Below are 22768 nucleotides of genomic sequence, written 5' to 3' on the forward strand. Positions count from 1 at the left end.
GGAGATTAGGGCTGCCTTTTATTTGTTGAGTTCCCTGGTAATGGAACCCATAGGCTCGATGGGGTGAGGCTTTCCCACAGCCTGGCATGTGGCGAGCATTTGTCTCTGTTCGATTATGTGGGGAAGGGTAGTGAATCCAGCAACGTGCTGCCGGCTCCTGTGCTGTTTCACGGGGGTGTTTAAAGTAACAGCATCTGACAGTTTACCGGCAGCTAAGAGGTTTTTCTGCTTCAGAAAGCAAAATATTGTATGAGTTGTGCAACATGTATAAATGATTTGAAGAATTAGGGTGCAGCAAATAGTACAGTTTTCAGCAAAGAGCTGAAGCCTTCGTCAAATCATAGAGTTTGCGAGTGGAGGGCAGGCAGGGGTGGGCACTGGGGTTCTATACAGGTGTGTGGTGTGGCCTGTCATTTCTCTTTAATTTCCTTTTACCCTGGTCCCAGTTCGAATTGCCAAAATATGTTAGATGGTGGTGCATTATTTCGTTTGCCTGCTTTGTAATTCCTCTCTACCTCAAACAGATGAAAACCATGGCACTAGAGCAAATTGACAGCTCTTGAAATGAGAAAGATCTTTATCCTTCAGAGTGATGATGTAGAAATAAATGAAAGAAAAATATGCTTGTTGGGTCTTGAAGCAGCTTGAATTGGTACTTTTTTTTTTTTTAAGGGTAGATGAGGGTTTTTCCCTCTCCCTCCTATTTCCCCCTTCAGGGAGTTGTTTCGATAGGGGGTTAAGTAGGAGGTTGGTTATTCTGTCAATATTCATTTGCAGAGATCTGCGTCATGGTCAGATCTTGACTCAAAGATCAGGCCAGAGGTGTCCAACCTCCAGGTCAAGAGAAAGGCGTGTGGTGTTCAAATTGACTTCATTATTACATCAAAAAACTTGTCAGGTATCATGGTTTCCCCACCCTAGATGACATGAGGACCAACTAAAACGTCAAGTGTGCGTGCTTCTGGAGAATAGCCGATTCGCTCTGCCCCAGGCCACCCCATGCTGCCCAAAGCCCCAGTTCACAGTTATGACGAGTGTTGGTAAATACATTTCCACATCTCAGAAGTAGTAATAAATACAGTTTGGTGTATGAAATATCTCCAAAGATTTAAGATCTGTTTCAGAACCTAAATGAAAGAGAAGGCCTTGATAGCCTAAAAGAGAAAAAAATGGAAAGCTTAAAAGAGGGAAAATGGAAACCACGGGGTTCGAGGTTCTTTCCTAGTTGAATTGTTTTTTCTTTATCCTGCAAAAATCTTTATGAAACGCAGTCAGCAAGCACTTACTGTGCAGTCATTGTTGTATACATCACTGTAGCAGGTGCTGTGCATTTGTAGAGCTGTGTGGTGAAGTGTCCTGAGGGCCAGGGTAGAAGATGAGGTAGGGCAATCAGGACTTCCGGCATGAGACCCATGTGACATAGTGCTGGTTCAGAGCAGTACGTGCCGATGCCGCATAGGAGATGAGTAGGGGCTAGCTCTTTCTACTATCGGTGCACCTTATTTGCGCCCATGCTATCCAAATCAAAAGAAATTAGGGCCTAATTATTTGCATTATAAACTGATCTGCCACCGAGTTGCGTGACATAATGAGCCCCCTTGTGGTTTTTAAAAATTACTATTTTAAATGTTTATTTTTCAATAGTGTAGGACTCACAAAAAGTTGTAAACATAGTACAAAGAGCTCTTGTGTACCCTTCACCCAGCTTCCCGTGATGATAATACTGTCCATAACCGTACCACATTGTTAAAACCAGGAAATGGATGCTGGTACATCATTGGTTTTAACAGCTGTGCACGTGTGTGTGTGTGTGTGTGTGTGTGTGTGTGTGTGTGTGCGCGCGCACGCACTGTTGTTTGAAACTTTGTCATATATATAGATTTAAGTGATGATGATCACAGTCAAGATGCACAAGTGTTCCTGTCACTGCAGTGAAATTCCTTGTGTAATGGTTCATCCATTTCCCCACCCCTAACCCCTGGCAGCCTCATCCATTCTCCATCACTATAATTTTGTCATTTAAGAATGTTGCAGAAATGGGATCATATGGGATGGAAGAAGCCTTTGAGACTGACTGTTCTCAGGGTAATTTCCTCGAGATCCATCCACGTTGAGAACCAGTGGTTTGTTTCTCTTTATTGCGAGGAATATTCTACTGCAGCATGTGCTCTGGTTGGCTCTGCCCTTCCACCTGCTTTCTAAAAAATGGTTTATTTGCGTCCAGCTCTTTACAGCACAGCATGGAAGGCACGGTGCCCTGATGAGGGTGACCCTCGCTCATCCACACTGAGTTCACTGAGTTGGCATTTGCGGCTATGAACACAAAGCCTCTTCCTCTGTTATCCAGCCCTCAGATCCTTGTTGAGATGCTGTGCATGCCGAGTACTGGCTGTAGCAAGGGACATCATTTACCACCAACCCGAGTACTTCCCTGGGTGTTACATTCCTTTCTGCTTCTCGGGGCTGGGGTGATCATCAGCCCTTTTCACGCAGGGAGACTGAGCCTCCAGAAGTCCTGCCCGGGACAGTCAGAGGTGGACGTGGTGGATTCGGATTTGAACCCAGGACTCCTGAAGCCCACTGGGCTTTTTGGACCCCGACTCTCAATTTGTCCAGAATCGGCTGAGAGCCACTTTGTTCCTCTGCAGAATGACTCTGCCGGACTATATCTTTGTTGGTCCTTTCCAGCTCAGATATTTATGATCCTCTGTGAACAGGAAGTAAGCTTGCTGAGTGAACAAGTCCTTTCGCCTTTGTTGCCACAGGTGAACTTTGTTCTCAGTAGCGTTCTGTTAGCCATTATTTGAAGATGCTTTGGGAATTTAAAAGTGACTATGTAGAATTCCTTTAAAAATTGTCTGTAGTTCAGACCTTCCTTCCTTATGCTGCTGTTTGATGGGGTCTTCGGCCCAGGACCCTGGGGGGTGACTTCAGGGACTGGGGTGCCCAGGAGATTGGCTCTCGTGCAGCGCAGTGGGGAGAGCGTCTGGGGACGCCGTTGAGCCCCGTTAGGAAGCTCTGGGCTGGGCGCTGCATGTGCTCTGATTCAGGTGCCTGACGCCGTGCAGTTGGCAGGATTCTTCCCTGTGCCACAGCGGGGCTTTGGGTCAGAGGGAGCTGCTCTGTCAGGCCTGTAAGCACTGCTGCTCCTGAATTCGACCGAGGGGTCGATCGGACGGAGATGCTCCGAGTCTCTGAAGCTCCAGAAAGGGTTCAGAGGAGCCTGGAGAACAGATGCCTGCACCAGGTGGGGAGGGGAGCAGGGGCCCCGTCACTTCTAAGTCCCGGTACTGATTCTGAGACCAGTGGAACCTCTGTCTTCGGCTCTGGTCTTTCACTATAAGCCCTGCTGAATCCCTCAGAATCACAGGCTGGTGGAGAGTGAAGGGGAGACCGTTTCTGTGACCTCTGGCAGGTCATCCGCCCCTCCTCAGGTGCAGTCGGGGGAAGGGAGGTCTTTGGAATCTGATAGACCCATCTATGGGCTTCCTAAGTGGCTCAGATGATAAAGAATCTGCCTGCAATTGAGGAATCCCAGGTTTGATCCCTGGGTTGGGAAGATCCCCTGGAGAAAGCAGTGGCAACCCACCCCTGTATTCTTGCCTGGAGAATACCATGGACAGAGGAGCCTGGCGGGCTACAGTCCATGAGGGTGGCAAAGAGTCGGACACAACTGAGTGACTAACACTTTCCCTTTCAGACTTGTCTACCTGCCATCCCAATGGCAGCGTGACATGGGGTGTCAGAAAGCCCAGAGGTGATTTGAAACCCCAATTCTCTTCATCCATGCATCACGACCAACTCTTTGTATCGGCCAGACAGGATAGCCTTGATAGATACTGGTTCGTGAATAAATGTGTCACCTTGGCAAAACTCTCCATCTACCTGATTCTCTATCCTCTTCAGCCAGTCTGTTCAAGGGGGCAGGACAGAATGTGCCCTGCAGGCCTGTCGCAGAGGGTCCTGGGCCTCGGCTCCAGGGTGCAGGCCAGCCTTCCATCCCATCATCAAGCCACACCCTGTCCTCCAGGCTGAAAGAAGATGCCAAGATTCCAAGGGCCGGAGAATCGGGTTTGGATCCTAGATACTCCGAGCTCGTCTAAGTCCATTCTCCCCTCTTCCCTCCCCGAGCCTGTGACTGCAGCCACGCTTGTCACCATTCGAGATTGCATTGGCCACAGGAGATGCGGGTGATTTTTCCATTTGGTCCTGATGTTTATTTCATGCCCATCAATATCAGCCCGTATTAGGACAGATGAGGTGGTTATTTACAGGCTGCGCGTTTTCACACTTGGTAATTATAAACCCTTCCCCTGTTCGGTCAGAGTCGTGGAGATCTATTTTGGCAATTAGCAGTTTAGTATTTGTTTAATGGGAATGCAAGAGAGTGTTACAGCACATCAGTGCTCCACTAATGACTCGCCTGTCTCCTTCGGAGCTGGCAGGTTTGGGCCTTTTTCACGGTAGGTGCAGCCTGATGGGGAGAGGCTGGGCTGGGGGGAGAGGAGCCTGAGGCAGCCTGCCCGCCCGCAGTGCATGCCTGCCCACCTGCACACTCACTCACAGCCAGTGCTGCACACGGGCCGTGGATTTCCAGCGCTCACCGCCGCCAAGCGAAGGCACCCCGCTCGAGAGGCCGTTAGGCCAGATGCCGTTTCCGCGTGACAGCTGTCATGCCTGCAGAACCAACTGCTTCTCCTCTGGCAGCTCGCGCCCGGCCTCTCCTGGTCCGTCTCCCACCACCCTCCTTCTTCGCAGCCGCCTGTCTCATCCTGGCGGGGACATCCCCCGAGAGAGCCTCCAGCCCTGCCCTCTGGGGTGATGCTGGGCCCAGCCTGAGCCCCCACTTCCACCGGAGGCCATCCAGGCAGGCACCCATGTGCCTTGCCCGGATTTGAGAGGTGCCTCCTGGGACCCCTGAGGACTCACTGGTTTCTTTAGTGGCGTGTCCCTGAGCATGACCCATTTGCAGCGAGGCATCGCACAGCGCTGGGTGCATCCCTCCAGTGAACGGGGTACGGGGTGTGTACTTGTGCACACGCGTGTGTGTAGGTGCACACACCAGGGGATTGCCGGGGTGGGGCGGTGACTTGCAATAAATCTGTTGCGATGCGCGTGTCCTGTGCATCAGTCACTCGCCAGCCACCACCTGAAGGCCTCCTCACGGCTCCAGGAGGTGGGACTCAGCATTCTCAGGGCTGGTGCCCAGCGTCCACTCTGGCAGCCTGAGGGCGGAGTTCTGGGACCCCTCTGCCCGTTCCAGCTGTGCCCCCAGCCTGCTCTGTGACCACAGAGCGGACAGGTGGGCTCAGGGGTTCTCGAGTTCCCCCATCTAGAAGGAAGAGACCCCTCAGCCGCCTCCTCTATTTGCTCCTCCCTCTAACCCTTCTTTCTTCTCCTGAGCCTGCCAGCGGCAGTATACAGCTGTCTCCTTGGTTACCTCATCACCTCTCTTAACTTTTTGGTAGTTTTAAGGCAGTGTTTGTTGGTTCACTCGGGAGACAGTGCAGCTACGCTGGGCCCTGGGGATTCAAAAATAGAACGCAGTCAAGGGAGACCAGGAGAAAGATGTGGGCATGCGTCTGAGTTTAAATCCCGGCTCCATCATTTGCTGCATGCGTGATCCTAGGCAAGTCACTTAATCGCAATGAGCCACCGTTTCCTTACCTATATAATGGGTGTGATAATATCTATCTCACAGCTATTGTGATAATTAAATGAGCTTTGCGAATTGCCTATTAAGCTCCAGTAAATGGTAGCTATTACAGTCATCATTATTTCAGGGGGAAGACATTTCATAGCCTAGACTCTGATATTTACATGTGAAATCAGAATCTCTGAGCAAGACATTTTGCCTGCCTTTATGTAAGTAAACTGTCTGCATCTCCAGGATAGACGCCCCACACCCTTTAATTCCTATGGCAAGTGTCCATTTTATGAATTCACAACTGCTCTCTGATGAACACAGGAGTTTGTTTTTGTTTAAGTTAAATGGGAAAATGAATTAAAGGATTCGTTTAAAGTGAATTAAAAAATAATTAAAAGTAGAAAAAAATAGGGCCAGTAAAAGAGTCTTGCTAATGGGGAAAGAACATTCTGGTCATAGTAAGACTTAGGAGCCTTCCATGAAGAGTTTAGGAAATGTCCTTAATGCCGCTGAATTGTTTATTTATTTATTTATTTTAAATCTTTTTTTTTTTTATTAGTTGGAGGCCAATCACTTCACAACATTTCAGTGGGTTTTGTCATACATTGATATGAATCAGCCATGGATTTACACGTATTCCCCATCCCGATCCCCGCTCCCACCTCCTCTCGCTGCAGCCTCCCAGGAGTCAGTGGACCGAGTGGGTGTTGGGGGCCCAGGGGCTCGGGGGCCTGCCGTCCTGGGGCCTGAGCCGCGGCACGCAGGCCCAGCTGGCACATGGACTCAGACCACCAGCTGCGGAGTCCTGGGCCCGGCTCCAGGACCACCAGGGCGGAAACTGAGGCTCAGAGAGCTTGTAGTAACCCTGCCTTCAGGGATTGTTGTGCAGACCAAAGCAGTAATACAATGAAAATACTACTGATGGTGGTGAAAAAGACATCCAGCAGTTTCTTTGGGTTTCTTAAAGTCCTGTGTTCAGTTTTTGGCCCTTCCGAGCCTCCTTACAGAACAGAACTTTGACTGTCTTGTCCTAAGACCAAGACAAGGTGAGGAGAGCCCCCCAAAAGCCACTTGTGGTACAGGGCCTGCGGACCCAGCAGGGGACAAACAGTCAGCCTTCAGGCAGCTGACGATCCAGGGGATGCCCCCTTTATATTTAGGGTCCATCTCCACCCACATAGGCTGTGATGAAGGCTCAACTCCGCTGTATTTACCCGTTAGGACAGTGGTTCTCAGCCTTGGCTGCATCTGGAATCCCTGGGGGAGCTGTAAACATTCTGCCACCCCCTGCCCACCGGAGGCTGATTTCACTGGTCGGGGTGCGACCCCGGCAATGGGAATTTTTTTCTTTTTTTTTTTTAATTCCTCGGGTGATTCTGGTGAGCAGTCAGGGTTGAAAACTACTGATTTAGATTTCAGTGTGAGCTAATGGGATTTTCCTGCCTGCTCCTTTTCCTCCTCTTTTCTTCCTTTTGGGCAGTGATTGAAGATAGGCTGTCCTTACTCTTGTCAAGGCTGGAGCATGCTGAGAAGTCTCGTTTCAATAAACTAGACACCCTCAACCAGTTCTTGGGCAAAAGTGCAGAGCCATGCCACTCTTTCTGCAGAAATGCTCCCGGGGATAAGGCCACTTAGGTCTCCAGCCCGGATCCCAGGCTCCTCTGTTCTTGGCAGTCCTGCCCCATGTATAAGACTCACTCCACCCTTATGACTTCAGTGTCTGGAGTTTACAGAGCATCAGCAGACCCGTTAAACCCTGCACACTGTAGTGTCCTGGTATCGCATTTATGGGTGTTTATTGAAACAAACGCTTGGAGTGTTTGAGTGGGAGCAGGAAGCAACATTGAAAGGCATTTGTTCCGGGGGAGTTTGAAGAGCTTGGGTCTCTTGTTTTCCTTTCCGTCTCCCTCCTTGTGTCTGACCAGATAATTTAAGGATCACTTGAAGTGCCATTTCCTGCTTTGTTCTGGATACGTGTGGTTTGTGGTGTGTGTGTGTGTGCCGGGAAGGGGTGGGACATTTCTCTGGGCATGCTGGCCAGCCACAGCAAAGCTCTGGAACGTCCTCAGGGCGCGGGGGGTTTGGAAGGGCCGCTGGTGAATCTGATACTCCCGGCTGTGGTCCCAGCAGGCTCCGCGGTCCATCTCGGGATCCTCAGCAGAATCTCTGCGGATGAGTCGTAAGTGACCATCCCGTCCAGCTTCCTGCCTTCACAGATGGGAGATGTAAGGGCTGAGAAAGGAGGTGCCTTGTCCTCAGTGAGCCTCTGGTGGAGCTGGAATTGGAGCCTGGATCCTGCCCATGCATTGGGCCATACCACCTGCCACGCTCAGCTGTGGCCCGGCACCCTTCGCCCTCTCCTGGGACCAAGTGCTCTGCATCCCCAGATCAACGTCGTTCACCTGCTGCATACTTGTGGAGCCAAACCGCAGGCAGAAGCGGCGGGGGTCTGAGGGCACCGCCTGGGGTTCCAACCTTCTGCCAACCCACCTGACCAGCAGAACTTTTGACCTCTCTTGCGAGGCGCTGCTTTGATCTGTGGCTTGAAAGCTTTTCTCTTCAGGCAGTGTAGGAGCTGGGCGGGCTAACGTCTCCCCTCTGGATATGGCCAGCATCTTCTGCCTACTTCTGAAATCACCCATCAAGAACGTCTGCTCACAGTAAATCTTTCAGCTCATTATAGAGAAGGTTCGCTCATTCATTAAATGAATTAGGATTAGAGAGGCATCACCCACTGACTTGAGTGCTAATGACTGCAGATTTTCATGGTGCTTATTTGCTGAGGAGCATGTTGCCAACTTATTTTGGCGTTTCCAGGATCTCGGTCTCCAACCTTGCTGCTGGGAAGAGATGTAGAAGCAGTCCCTTCACACCCTAATACCCGTACTCCACTTGGAAGGTGAAATCTACAGTTTAATACTCAGTTCATAGTCTGCCTTCCTCCTTCCACCCCTATTCCTGTCTTTCTTCACTGTCTGGTATTACTTGAGACTGCCTGTGTATCATCTTATAGACTAAAAGCTTTTTTTTTTTTTTTTGAGAGAGAGAAAGCAGGGACCATGTATGAGTTACCTGCTGCCACAAGAACGCTGTTTAACAGACAACCACAGAACCTCTGTGGTAGAGGTTAGCTGTTTATCTCCCAAGTCTGGAGTCTGTAGAGTGCACTGGGAGTGGTTCTGCTGGTCTCAGCCGGGTTCACGTGCATGTTTTGGGGTTGCCCAGCTGTCTGCCCGTCTAAACTGGTCTCACTGGGGCCTCTGAGGGCACTTGGCCCTGCTCCACGTGTTTCTCATCCTCTCTCAGGCCAGGCTGGCCATGTCTATTTCATGGGGACAGTAGAGAGATGCCAGAGAGGACAAACTGGAACCCAGAGACCCTCTCAAGGCCAGGCCCTCCACAGGCGTACCATCCTCTCCAGCTCTTTTACTGACCACAACAAGTCAAGTCTAGATACACAGGATGGGGAGATAGACTCTGCCTCTTTTGAAAGGGGAGCTATTGATACAGAATTGCAAGATAAAGGGTGTGGGGGTCATTAATGCAATTGTATACCCTGAACCTATATAATTTGCCTCTTATTTGGAACTTAGACTAATACTTCACAACTAGTGCGTACCTAATAAATGCATGTCACGTAAAAGTAAAGTTAATGGATTAGATTTTCTGATCACAGCTAAGCGGACCTAATAATGTAGCCATTAGCTGGAGTCCTTTTCCGTCGTGGCTCTGCGGTCGTCATTTTCAGGATCTTGGCGTACACATGTCCGAGAGACAGGGAACAGAGTGGGATGACGGTTGCCGCGCTGACGTGCCTTGATGGCCTGTGTGAGAGAAATTGGGTGCGTGTATTGAGCCCTGAGTGTATGCAAAGAGGAAGAAGCCGCTCTGTCCGGCGTCTTTAACTCCTGTTCCTGTCTCTTCTCCCTAGAGCAGTACCTGGAGAGTGGGGTCCACGCAGGGGCCAGCAGCTGCTGCTTGTTAGAAATGCAAATGCCGCTTCCTTAACCAGACAGCCTGGGGCTGAAGCCCAGGGGAGTCTGTTTTAACCCGTTCTCTGGGTGATGCTAAGGGGAGGAGGTTTGAGACGCCCTGCACAGTCACCGTGCCATGGAGACGGTGTGGCTCCCCAGAACCGACTCTCAGATGAGGCGGGCCATGCATGGGGCACCTCTGAGGCGGTCACAGTGTCCTCTGAGCCCTGCGAGGGTCGGGATTACAGGTCCATGACCCCCTGGTGTCGGATGACAACAGGGGCATCCCCAAGCAGCTCCCTTAAGAGTTACTGGCCCTGCTTTGTTGTTTGCAAAGATACACCATCGAGGATGTCAGGGCTGTGTTTTATACCTGCCTGTGGTTATTGGAAGGCAGATCTCAAGGTTGAAACACGCTTCTTCTCCCCAGACAGATCAGGCAGGTGCCAGGACGTGGGACAAACATGCTCAGGTTCAGACACTGCCTCCCCTGACCCCCACCCCAGAAACCCACGGGACCCCTAGGCCTGTGGGCCCCCACCTCTGGTATATACAAAGAAATTTGTATTGACCGGTGAGGGCACGCAAAACCAACACCAGTGCTGATCATGAGCAGGAGGGTGGGGGCCTTTGAAGCCGTGTTCCACCAGGGATAGTGGTGTTTTCTCCCTGAAGTCAGAGAAATGCCCGTGTCTGCCTGCCTGCCAGTTTCCCTGTGTTCTTCCAGCTCCGTGAACGAGGCCTGGCTTGCAGGCTGGACTGGGCACAGCCAGGCAGCTACCTCTGTGTGTGAGAGAGAGAGGGAGAAGGAGAGACAGCCAGACAGAGTTACCGGTTTGCTGTCTCTGGGTCTGAATACCAGCTCCCTTGACCGTATCCCTCACGTCCTCGTGTGATGGAGACTCACACAAGCCACTTCTGTTTGATCCACATAGAACCGTGAGAAACAGCCCCCTATGAGAGGCCGTGTTTCTCATTCTATTCAGTGTTTTATGTTCACATTCTTCCAGTTTCAGCTCTTGCTGTTCTGCCAGATCTCCATCGCATTGATGGCTTCTCTGAATTAATAAGTGTTTTGCAATCATTGAAAAGTTTTCTTCCTCCAAGCACGGGGACTTATTCATACTGATTTTTTTCCCCCTTTTCTCTTTTCTCTCTAGCTACTCCTTAGATGTTCTGTTTTGTAAAGTGTTAATAGAATTTTTCTTGCGCCCCGTGGTTTATCTGTTCAGGAGGTCTTTGCGAAGCCCATTGTACACCGGTCTGTAGAGGAAAGAGCTCTGTTCTTTACAACAATGGTTGCCCCCAAAACACATACACAGATCCTCCTCCTCGCTCACCAGGGTGGAGCAGCTGTTAGGAGGGCAGCGTCAGAAAATGCTGAAACGTAAGAAGGAAAAGAGGGACCCAATTAAACACTGTGAAAAGGGCAGCGGGGATGGGTGGGGGTTGAAAATACTTTTTTTAATTCAAAATATTTATTTCCTAAGGGGATCTGAGTTTCAGTACCCGAACATGGCCAACACAGAAGGGAGGCTGTTTTTCTTACCATTAGGCATTTTCAGCTCAAAATAAGGACTTGGCAAACCTCTTAGAAAATATGGCAATGGGTGTGAAACAGATGTCAGTTTTACATGCGGGATACCCAGCAGGCTTCACCCGTCGCCCCAGCCCCAGCCCGCACCCCAGGCGGTGGAATACTCGTCGAGGCCCAGGGTCTGGGTCTGCGATGCCATATGTGCAAGTGTGACGCCTCTGTGTACAAACAAACCAGTTGATCCTCTGGCGGTCTTGCTCAAGGGGTGCGCGGGAGGCAGACCGCTGTGGTGTGTCTGGTCTCAGCAGGTATCTGGGGGCTCATCAAGCCTGCCTGACCGGGGAAGGGTCTGGTGAAGGCACCCCTCATCCAGACTAGCATCGCCTGCTTCCCTCAGCCTGGCGCCTGGGGGAGAGAGGGCAGCTCCCTGCCAGAGGAGCAGTCACCGTGCAGGGCCATCGCTCTCCCAGTCGTCGACTGTGGAAATGGGGAGCAGAAGGGGAAGGCCCCGGGAGCCTGTTTGTTCAGGCTCGGTTGCTTAGCAACACAAGGGGGCCCTGCCTCCAGAAGGGATTTTGACGCTAGGCCAGTCCCTGGGAGGTTTGTGTCTGGCCTGCCTACCCCTTCTTCCATTCTTACCTTGACTTTGCTCTTCCCCCTGTTACGTTTGATAGCATCTAGGAAAATAGATTTGATTTGTGGGGAGGCACCATTTTAAACCTGGTTTTATTGCTTTGCCCAGTGTCTTCCCCTCCATTGAAGACTGTCATCTGGGAGGAGTGAGAATGAATAGCCGATGATTCTTTTTCTCAGCTGACTTAGCTCAGGCCCCCAAGCTCATTTGTGAGCCTCGGGGCTCCAGTGAACGGCTCTTGGTCCTCCCCGCCACACACACACACCCCCCACACTGAAACTGCTCCAAGCGTGGAGCCTCTGGCTAACAGTTCTGTCCACCCCCAACCGCATGGTTGGATTGTATTGTTTTTAATTTTCATTTATTTGTTTTTGGCTGCACTGGGTCTTCCTTGCTGTGCGTGGGCTTTCTCCAGCTGCGGCGAAAAGTGCAGCACGCGGGGCTTCTCCTTGGGCTGGCTTCTCTTGTTGCGGCGCATGGGCTCCTGGGCTTCAGAGGCTGTGGTGCGAGGGCTTGGCTGCCCTGTGGCATCTTCCCTGGCCAGGCGTCAAACCCGTGTCCCCGGCACTGGCACGCAGGTTCCCAACCACTGGACCACCAGGGAAGTTCTGCGTTGTATTTTCACTGCCAGCCTTGGGCACGAAATGCTTGGGGCGACCAGGCAGCACGCCTGGCCAGACCCGGCACAGCCTGCAAGTGGACGGCTGATGGCTTTAGAGCAGCGCCTGCACTCACCATGTGTCTCCTGGGAAGCAAATGAAGGACTGGATCATAAGTAAAAGGAGTGGACTTCAAAGCCAAACCTGGTCGCGTACGTGTGGTTTCTTTAGGCCTGTGTGGGACGTGAGTGTGGATCTCTTTGTACCTATGTCCAGACTTCCTCTTCTGTAAGAACCCCAGCCATACCAAATCAGAGCCACCCCTAAGGACCGCATTTTTAACTTCAGTTGCTCAGTCATGTCTGACTCTGCGACCCCACGGACTGCAGCACGACAGGCCTCCCTGTCTATCACCACCTCCCAGAGCTTGCTCAAACTCATGTCCATTGAGTCGATGATGCCATCCAACCATCTCATCCTCTGTCATCGTCTTCTCCTCCCGCCCTCAGTCTTCCCCAGCATCAGGGTCTTTTCCAAGGAGTCAGCTCTCATTGGAACCGTTTTAACTAACCATCAGGTGACCATTTTCACTTAGTTACCTCTTTACATCCTGTCTTCAAATGCAGTCACTTTCTCAGAATCTGGGCATTAGGATTTCAATATATGAATTTGGCAGGGGTGTGGGGTTGGAGACAGTTCAGCCCAGAACAATCAAAATGTTGAAGTTTCATTATTTATAACTGGAAACATCCAGAAGGATGATTAAGTAAGCTATAGCATCTCTCTCCATGAAATACGTGACAGTCAAGCTAGTATTCATAACACCTCACACCCATTAGGATGGCTACTGTTTTTTTGTTGTTGTTTTTTAAGGCAGAAAATAGCAAGTATTAGCAAGGATGTAGAGAAATAAAACCTTTGTGCACTTTTGTTTGGAATGTAAAGTAGTACAGCCACTGTGTACAGCAGTTCTTCAAAAAAACCAAAAGTACAAGTTACTGTATGATCCAGCAGTTTCACTTCTGGGTATACATCCGAAAGAAGTGAACGCAGAGACTCGAGATGTTTGTACACCCATGTTCATAGCCGCATTATTCACAATAGCTAAAATCCAAGTGTTCATCGATGGGCAAGTGGATAAGCAAATGTGATCTATACTTAAATGGAAGATGGATGAACCTTGAGGACATTATGCTAAGTGAAATAAGCCAGTCACAAAAAAAGGCAAATCCTGTGTAATTCTACTTATGTGAAATACTCAGAGGGGCCCCAGTCTTGGAGACAGGAAGTGGGCAAGTGGCTGCCATAGGCTGAGGGGACCAAGGGGGTCCCCCTTAAAGGGGGTAGAGTTTCAGTTGTACAAGAGGAAAAAAGTTCTGGAGATGAATGGTGGTGATCCTCCTGCAACTTTATGAATTTTTTTGATACCACTGAACTGTACACTTAAAGAAGGTTGCAATGGCAATTTTAATGTTATGAGTATATTACAACAAAAAAATCTGGGGGAATAAAAGAGAGTATTCGTGATGTAGTTATCTGGGAAATGTTTGCAGTGTTGTAATATTATCTAAATAAAAAAGAACAAGGGGGAAATTCCATGTGTGATATGATTTTAAACTGTGTTAAAATAGGCGTGCGTGCATTCGTGCTTGGTCGTGTCTGACTCTTAGCTACCCCAGGAACCTTCCTGACCCAGGGACTGAACTCACATCTCCTGCATTGATAGGCAGATTTTTTTTTTTTACCACTGAGCCACCAGGGAAGCCATAGGCATAGATTTTTACAAAAATTAGAGGGGAAGGACACCAGATGCTAAATGTGGCTGTGCTAAGTTGAAAAGACGGAAAGACAGTGATTTATTTTCTCTTTTAATATTTGTGTTTTCAAGCCGTTTTAATGAGCAACATGATTTCTATAATGGAAACCGCCCCCCTCCCCTGAACATATAACGTGTCCCGTATTTTGTTCAAGTTCCTGAAGCAGACTCTGTTTTGTGTTTGCTCTGCAGGTGGAGGATGCAATGCTGATGTTTGATAAGACGACCAACAGGCACAGAGGTAAGAAGCTCCATGAGAGGAAGCAGCCCCTCCATCCTCTCCTGGCCCCCTCTCTTCTTACCCCCAGCCCCACAGACAAAAGTCACAGCGACTGTTCCAAAATCAGGTGGTTGGAGGTGACGTCGTTTGGAGGTCTTTGTTAATGGAGGGCTGTGACAGTACCTAGAGTTGATACCGGACCCTTGAAACCCCATTTCCTGTGGGCTTGGGAACTGTCATTTAATTATGCAGTCACACCCAACATGTTCTTGGTCCTTGCTGACCCACGGCTCTAAGCGAACCAGGTGGAAGTTATTCACAGCAATTAGTCAATTGAGTTCCCAGTTTGCATTGAAGGAGGTGGTTTAGAAGCACACTGTCAATGTAAAGAGCAGCAAAAAAAAAAAGAAAGAAAACAAGAACAAAGAAGCCTGGTTCTAGGTTTATTCAGTGAGTACATTGTACACATGTCCTAGGCTTATGTGGTGAGTACAGACCTAGACATGCCCTTTTACGCCTCTCGGATGTTTGGAAGACGTTTGCACTTCCCCGTATTGTCTTCTGCGCTTAGTGTCTTGTCCGTGTTTTAGAAAATGGGTTTCACCTTGGGGTCTAAGAACCCTTGAAATGACATGCAGAATATTTTATGTTATCCTGGGAGAGGTTTCTTAGCTTTGAGTGGATTCTCAAAGGGGTGTCTGATCTCTGGCACCTCACTCCCCCCCCACAAAACGGACACATTGAAATGATTGCTGTAAATAGAAAATTGGATGACTCGAGAAAGTCCTTCCCAGAGGAAGCGTTACAGTTCAGCGCTCAGTCCTCCCGTTCTCCAGAAGCTCTTGGTTTCTGGGGTGCGTGTTCACTGGGCGTTCATGGGCAGAGTGTCTGAAAGAGGGTGGCAGGAAAGCCGTGTTCTCCAGAGAAGGAGCCAGCGAGCCATGTTTCCTTGCCACTTGGATTGCATTTGGATGTTTCCTGTGTTGTTTACATTCTTGCTGTCACCTGTGATTAGTAGCAGTTACCCGGTGTTGACTGCACGTCTCTCCTGCTCTGAGCAGGCAGGCTGAGTGAAAGGGAGGAAGGAGCAGGTTGGGGAGGAGGAGGGGCCGTCCTGAGCGCACCCTGGAATCCAGTCTCTCGTCCATCCTCCTCCTCGTCCAGCTACAGCATCCTCGAAAGGGAAATGGAAAACTGGGCGGGAACTGGGGCATCAGTGGGGTACATGCTGGGGAGGGACGGGGAGCGGCTGGAGGGTGAGGAGGACGGGAGGCAGGGAGAGAGACGACGCGCTTGCAGATGTGAGCGAAACGACGATGGCCCTCATCTTCTCCAGCTCTCTGGAGTGAGCGCCACGGAGTGAGAGGAAGGTGGTTCGGGCGGGGGGCAATCCTCGCTCACCCTGGATCAGCACATGCACTGCCTCAGGCCGTGGGCTTCTCCCGGCACTGCTTCCACGCGCATCTTCTAACGTGGTCTTCACAGCAGACCCTGGGGGTTGTTGTGACTTTGGGAAAATCCCTCAAGTTCTTCGGTTTACTCATCTGTAAGATGCAGGTCACGTTAGTCCCTCCAGACAGGATGGTTTGCTGCGTTCAGTGCTGGCAGAGAGGGCACTCACAACCAGGACGGCTGATTTCAGGTTCTGTTCTTTGTTGTCTGCGCGTGGGGACGGCGTTTGTGGGGAAGGGTATTTCCATCCTTTGATTTTCAGGGTGGGCACAGCTCATCTGAGTGAGGCTCTGGCATTCAGTGTTAGAATTCGTAATCCTGGGAGACTCCAGAGCAGCTTCTAGGTAGTACTGTGGTCCTTCTCTTCTGAATATCATTGCACAAAGATGTTTTTGATCTCCTGCTCTGCGTCAGGCCATGTGTGGGAGAAGATGATGGATCATCTCATTGAACCCTCTCAGCTGAGCAGGGAAAGAGGTTTACCATCTGAGGGACCCAAGAGAAGGGGGGTGACTGTGAGTCTCTGGCCACTCTGCTGATAGCATGAGGAGCTGGATTCACAGCCAGGGCATCAGGCCCCCAGACAGCCTGCGGAGGAGGCCCCAGGGAAAGCCTCCCCTCTTTCTGACCCGAGGCTGCCTGCTGTTAGGGAAGCTTCCTCTCCTGCAGGGGCGCCGGGTGCAGGGACGGGGTGGCGGCCCCGCTGTGACCGGGTCAGGGAAGGGTTTCTGGTTGTGAGCTGAAGGGTGCTCGTTCCGTGGCCCAGTGCTTAGGGTGGCTTCGCGATCATTGTTGCTCACGCCACTGGTGGTGAGGGCAGGAAGGCGGGTGGGCAGAGCCCCTGATGAGGGCACGGCCCACCCCACAGCCTCCTGCCCTTTCTCTGGTTGGTACCAGACCCCTTATGTGGTTTGTGGAGTCAGAACAGGGTGTCAAAAACCGCTAAGAATCTCAAGATGGCAGCTCAACTCAACCAGGAGTTGAGCCCTGCTGAGCTCGGGGTGTGTGGGGTGGCACAGGAAGCCGGCCTGCACGGATGCAGCCTGGGGCTGGTCTGCTGCTGGCCAGGCAGGGAAGAGAAGGTGAGAGGGGCCTAGAGGTTTCATCAGGGGCGCCCTGACACCTGCTGCTGGCTGCCCCTGTGGAGACATCTGCCCCCGCTGTTCTTCCCGTGTGAGCGGGGGCTTCGGGCTGTCCATGCTTTCCAGCCCCTCCAGCTGAGAAAGAGCTTCCCTCTGGACTGGGGGCCAAAACTGGGGTAATAACTTCACTGGTTCAGAGTGTTAGGGGAGGAAAGAATGTTCTCAAAAATATAAGAACATATCACAACAGAAGCTCTAGTCACATACATGTGGAGCAGGCGGGCCCCACGGCCCTGGCCTGATGAAATGCGCATTTGGAATCGGGTGATAAGCACAAGAAAATAAAATCCTCCTGCAGCCACCTTGTCCCAACCTTCCCTTCACCTCTTCAGCTTCCTGCGTTCCATTATCTTATCACAAGGAAAGTGCTGCCCCAGCAGAAGTTGAGGACACCTCTCTGGCAGGCGCTGCTGCCAGCTCGCCGCTGAAAGAGGCGCAGACCATTAACCCCTCCGTGGTGTCAGGGCGCTTGTTCAGTGCTGCCCGTCAGCCTCTGACCCAGCTCTGCTGGGCGGCTTGAGCGGTGATGTGTCCTCCGCCCCGGGCGTTTTGAAAACCACCTGTGTGCCCTTGAACTGTGACCACTGCCATGCAGGAAAAACTCCAGGGCACTGGCCTGGGGCCTGGCCTTCTGGGAGTCAGGCCGCACTTGCCATTAGGAGCCAGGGGTTGGGCAGAACTTCCCCTCCTGGCCCCACGGTGGCCGTCACCTGCCCTCTCGCCCACGGGCCCCATAGGCACACGGGCGGCCCTCAGAGCAGCGCAGCAGTCTGCTCCTCCTGTTCACGGAGGCGCCAGCCTGTGTCCCTTCCCCTTGTACATCCGCCCTTGGACCGCAGTGGTGCCCTGGGGAAGGGTCCAGGGAACAGCAAACAGTGAGCCCTCTGTGGAGGGGAGCCCTCTGGGGAGATGCGTCCTCCATGCTGGAAGCAGGAACGTCATGTAGCATCTGATTCACACGGAAGCGTGGAGTCTTCCCCTCTTCATCCTTTATGGGACCGCCTCCCAGCCCCTGTGGGCCCCGTGGGTTTAGCCAGGGGCGTTTCTCCTAACCTCTCCAAACCCTCTGGCTCTGCCTCTGGAAAATACAGGAACTGGGACTGATGAGCCCCGGGGCCTGAAGTGTGCTTCTGGCTTTTAGCTTTTAACTGGAAGTGTGGCCCAGATTGTCTCCCTTTCTTGTTTTAACTGGGGGAGGGGGAGCAGTTGGTGCAGGTGTGGGTCCCTGAGACGGGGCAGGGGGTTCATGGAGGCTGCTCTCCGCCGGGACTGGGCCGGGGGCTGAAGGGAGATGCTGACCTGGGATGCCCTGCGGCCTTTGAAGGGAGGGTGGTCCTCCCGCTGCCCCAGTCACATATGTATGTTGCTCAAGCCTGGGAGGCAGCTGACCCCGGAAGCAGGTGTCATCTTGGCCTTGCACTGAGGAAGTCCCGGAGGGGACCAGGAGCTGGAGCGCGGTCCAGCAGCATGCCCAGCAGCGGTGAGGATGGCCTTCATCCCTGAAAGGGGTTCCGGCCTCCCATCAGAGTACACACCATGGGGTTCTGTGTTAACCAGGTTGTGTTGACACTCCCAGTGGAAGGAGCCACATTCTAAGCACCCCTCAACCAGGCGCTTGGCACACACTGTGGAATCTTTATGAACGAAGCTACCCGGAGCCACGCACTAGACCATACAGAGCCTAGACATAAGCCCAGCCTGTCCAACCCTGAGCCAGCACCCTTAACGCTCTACAGGCATGAGGCTAAGCGGTGGTTTAAAGCAGGGGAGTCGGCAATCTTAAGCACCTGCGTGCGTGTGTTCAGTTGGGTCCGACTCTTTGTGATCCTATGGACTATGGACTACAGCCCACCAGGCTCTTCTGTGGGATTCTCCAGACGAGAGTACTGGAGTGCCATGCCCTCCTCCTTAATCACTTGAGCACCTCCTTGTTATTAGTCCTTCTCCACATCTATCCTCTTGCTGGACTACAGTGTTCCTCCATTTTTCAGATGGATAAACCGAGGTGGGTGGAGTTTCGAAAAGTCACATATCTGGTTCCTACAGCTGGATGGGGAGCTGAGCTACTAAGGAAGTTGGGGCCTTTCTTAGCTTCCATCTCTTCATTTCGTGGCCTTCTCTGGGATTCTTTGTGTCAAGAGAGAGAGAGAATGGTGGCTTTCCAGTGTCCAGAGTCGTTTCACTTGCTCTCTAAATGTTCTTAGAGGTGGGCTGAAAAATATTGGGCTGATCATCTAAGGATTTAATCACTGGGAAAAAGTTTGTTGCTTTATCCTTGCAAAACTCAGATAAGATCTTGAATTCAGCATCAGGTATTGATTCCAGCTGGGGCTGGAGGTATGCAGGGCGGGAGAGAGGAGCAAGGTGTCATCCTGTCTAACTTGCTCTTCAGTGGGAGGCTAGTTGAGAGCCCAGGGCGGGAGGGAAGGTGACACAACTCGGCGCTTGCTCTCCCATCTCCCATGTCAGCCCTGTTTGAGACCATGAACTGGGGATTCTGGGTGCTGAAGTGCATCTCTCGATCACCTCCTGGGAGGATAGGGAGACCCCCCCCTCATTCCAGGGGAGCCTCAGCTCTGCCCCCTTGCCTCTGACCTCAGCCTGCATGCCAGGTTCCTCCAAGTCTGGCTCATCAGGGGAGAGCTAGGTGCTTGGAGGCCCGGTGGGAAGTGAGCTGGGTGTCTTTGAAGCTTGTCTAAGGGTGGTCTGGGGAGAGTGAGCGGGAGGGGGGCGGTTTCTGGCCGAGTGCAGAAGGGGACACTGCCTGGGGACAGGCCCTCCGCACTCCCTGTGGCTTCCATCACCCAGCAGGCCTGTTGGCCTCGGAACATTGCCAGAGGCAGAGGAACAGGATACAATGAGAAAAATAAAGATCCGTGTGATGGATGGCCCCTCTCCCAGCTGTTAGCAGTGGCTTATTAAGTGTGATGCTAATGGCCCTGGAGAGGAACAGGCTCTGAGCCAGTCCCCTGCCCCGACCTCAGCCCTCAGCCCTCAGCCCATGGCGGTTCTCTGAAGCTCAGGGAGCACCATACCCTGCAGGCTCCCTGCACAAAGGGAGTCCTCCCCCAGGAGAGCTGTGCCCCTTGGGGGCCCCCAGACTGGAAAGGGGCCGTGGTGGGCCCTGCAGTCAGGGGAGTGGCTTTCTGCAGGCTCGGGCGTGGGGCTGAGCTGGGCTTCTCGAGAAGCCCAGAGAGCATCTCTGTCCCCAAAAGCAGCTGGCTGAGGTTTAAGGTTTCTGTAATCTGTGTGATCAGTTTATTTATTAAAATGGTGCCTGTGAGATATAGCTGGAGCTGTGATAGAAGACAGTGCTTTTCTAAGGAGAATAACCAACCCTTAATGTCCTGACTACCTGCCAGACACTCCCTTTTAAAACTGACCTCTGAAGTCCAGACTAACTCTTTTATGTACACTGAAAATGATTAAAAATCACACTGTAATTGTTTGCTTATTGATACCTGTTTCCCAAGGGGGAGGGGGTGGGTAAAAAGAGTTTCATAGCAGCGTAAATTAAAAATAAAAAGATATTGCTTCATTTGTAGGTGTGGGCTGTCACAGATAATGTGTATGTGTCTTTCCTGGGGAGATTCTAACATCCTGACTTCATTTACCCAGGAGAGAGGGCTGGGATGCTACAACTTATAATGTGACTTTGTAGGCTGGAGGGGCTTCCCCGGTGGCTCAGAGGGTCAAGAATCCACCTGTAACAAGGTCCCTTCTACTTGTAGGATGGAGGAGCAAGAAGTGTGCTTGACCAGGAGGATAAGTCCTTCTGGTGGGAAGGGCTGTGGGTGGGGTAGCAAGCGTGAGGAGGGTTTAGGAGTCACAGCAGGTGGGGACGCCTGAGCCGCTCTGACCCGAGGCCATGCTGCACCACACCGGTGCCCGAGCTCGGCGTCTCAAGCAGGGTTTGCTTCGGGGGCTGCCCTGCTAGGGGCTTCCCCAGTTGGTTCAGCGGTAAAGGATCCACCTGCAATGCAAGAGATGCAGGTTTGATCCCTGGGTCTGGAAGATCCCCTGGAGGAGGGCAGCCCACTGCAGTATTCTTGCCTGGAGAATGTCATGGACAGAGGAGCCTGGTGGGCTGCAGTCCAGGGGGGGTCACAAAGAATCAGACACAACTGAAGCGGCTTCACACACACACACACACACACGACTGAAGCAGCTTAACACACACACACACATGTCACAAAGTCAGACACGACTGAAGCGGCTTCACACACACACACACACACACACCCCACAGACACGACTGAAGCAGCTTCACACACACACACACCCTCCCCACTCGAGTCCTGCCCTTTGCATTCCCCTACCTCACACACGCACACGCACGCACACGCACACACTCCCATCTAGAGTCCTGCCCTTTGCGTTCCCCTACCTCACACACACGCACACACACGCACGCACACACTCCCATCTAGAGTCCTGCCCTTTGCGTGCCCCCACCTCAGAGACCTGCTCTCTCGTCCCCGTGCTGGTCTCTGAAGCTGAGAGGTATCTATCACTCTCTAGCTCGGATCTGAGATGCATCACGGGGTTCATTGGCGACCTGTGAGCCAGCAGCTGGTCGTTACTGGTGCTGATCTGCAGCTGAGTTGGAAGCCAGTGGACAGGAAAGCACTGGTCTGTCCCAGGCCACTGACGCCGAGGGTGCTGGTGGGCAGAGCTTCTAGCCTCGCTGGAGTGCGCTGTAGTCGCCCCCGTGTTGGTGGGCTTTCTCGTGCAAGTAGAGAGTTGGGTCAGTGTGGCTGATAGTCCTCTTCTCTGCCCAGAGTGGACTGGTGTCAGTGTGGGCCACCTGTTGAGGTGAGGTTTTGGTAGCCGTGGCGTCTATGGGAGAATGTTAGAGTGGGGTGGAAACTCAGTACGGTTGACTCTGTCTCCCCACTTGGGTAGAGGAGACTTGGGGGGTGCTGGCAGTGAGGTGTATTTGCTGCCGGTGGGCTCTTGCAGAGGTTCTCTTGGGAAACAGTAATGGGCTGACTTGAAGTTGGGTGCACTTCAGTTAGCACGAGGAAGAATGGCCAGGCCCCGCAGCGGGGTAAGCTCTGCACTGGATTCCGCGGTCCCAGCGAGCTTGTTCTAAAGGCAGGCCCCGCAGCGGGGTAAGCTCTGCACTGGATTCTGTGGTCTCAGCAAGCTTGTTCTAAAGGCAGGCTGCTTACAGGGGCGCCCAGCAGAGGATGCACCCCCGCCTCTTCACTCTCATGGGGCTCTGCCCAGAGGCTGTGGGGCCTGGCCCCCACCCCCGGGACCCCACCACGGTCCCCTCGAGGCCTGACTTGTCGCCGGACCCCTCTCAGGACCTCCTGCAGAGGAAGGGCCACTCAAGGGTGAGGGAGGGGAGCGGGGTACAGAGCTGCGGCCCCTCGCCAGCCAGCTCTCAGAGACTGGCCCCCGGAGCTGTCTGCACATTTTATTTTCTCGTTAAATAAACACCATTAGCCTTCCCGGGAAACCGGTGCAAACACGACCTCGCAAATAACCAATTAGAAGGGCAAGGTTGAAGGGGACTATGAATTTGCAAACATGTAGAGGAGGCCATTAAAGATGCCTGTGTCTCCCCCAGCCCTGGCAGCATCGATCTGAGACCTTAATTTTATTTCTGACAAGAAAGCAAGGAGGATGCTTTATTTAATTTTTTATTTTTTTCCCCGGAGCTAACTGCATTCCGGAAGCGCCCATTCCGGCACTGTCTCTTGAGATATTCATCAACACAGGAGTTCAGTTCCTGTCCC

The 22768-nt window shown here is 52.1% G+C and overlaps 1 protein-coding gene across 7 annotated transcripts in view; it reads left to right on the forward strand.

The window, feature by feature from the left end:
* Positions 1-22768, forward strand: part of MSI2 (musashi RNA binding protein 2) — a 401974-nt gene that overhangs the window by 245655 nt on the left and 133551 nt on the right. For all 7 annotated transcript variants that reach the window (XM_061142598.1, XM_061142599.1, XM_061142601.1 and 4 more), the window contains one exon: positions 14400-14448. In XM_061142598.1, the coding sequence (XP_060998581.1) occupies positions 14400-14448 (49 nt within the window). The remainder of the gene's footprint in view (positions 1-14399; positions 14449-22768) is intronic.

This window comes from Dama dama, chromosome 5, assembly GCF_033118175.1.
Source record: "Dama dama isolate Ldn47 chromosome 5, ASM3311817v1, whole genome shotgun sequence".
NCBI lineage: Eukaryota > Metazoa > Chordata > Mammalia > Artiodactyla > Cervidae > Dama > Dama dama.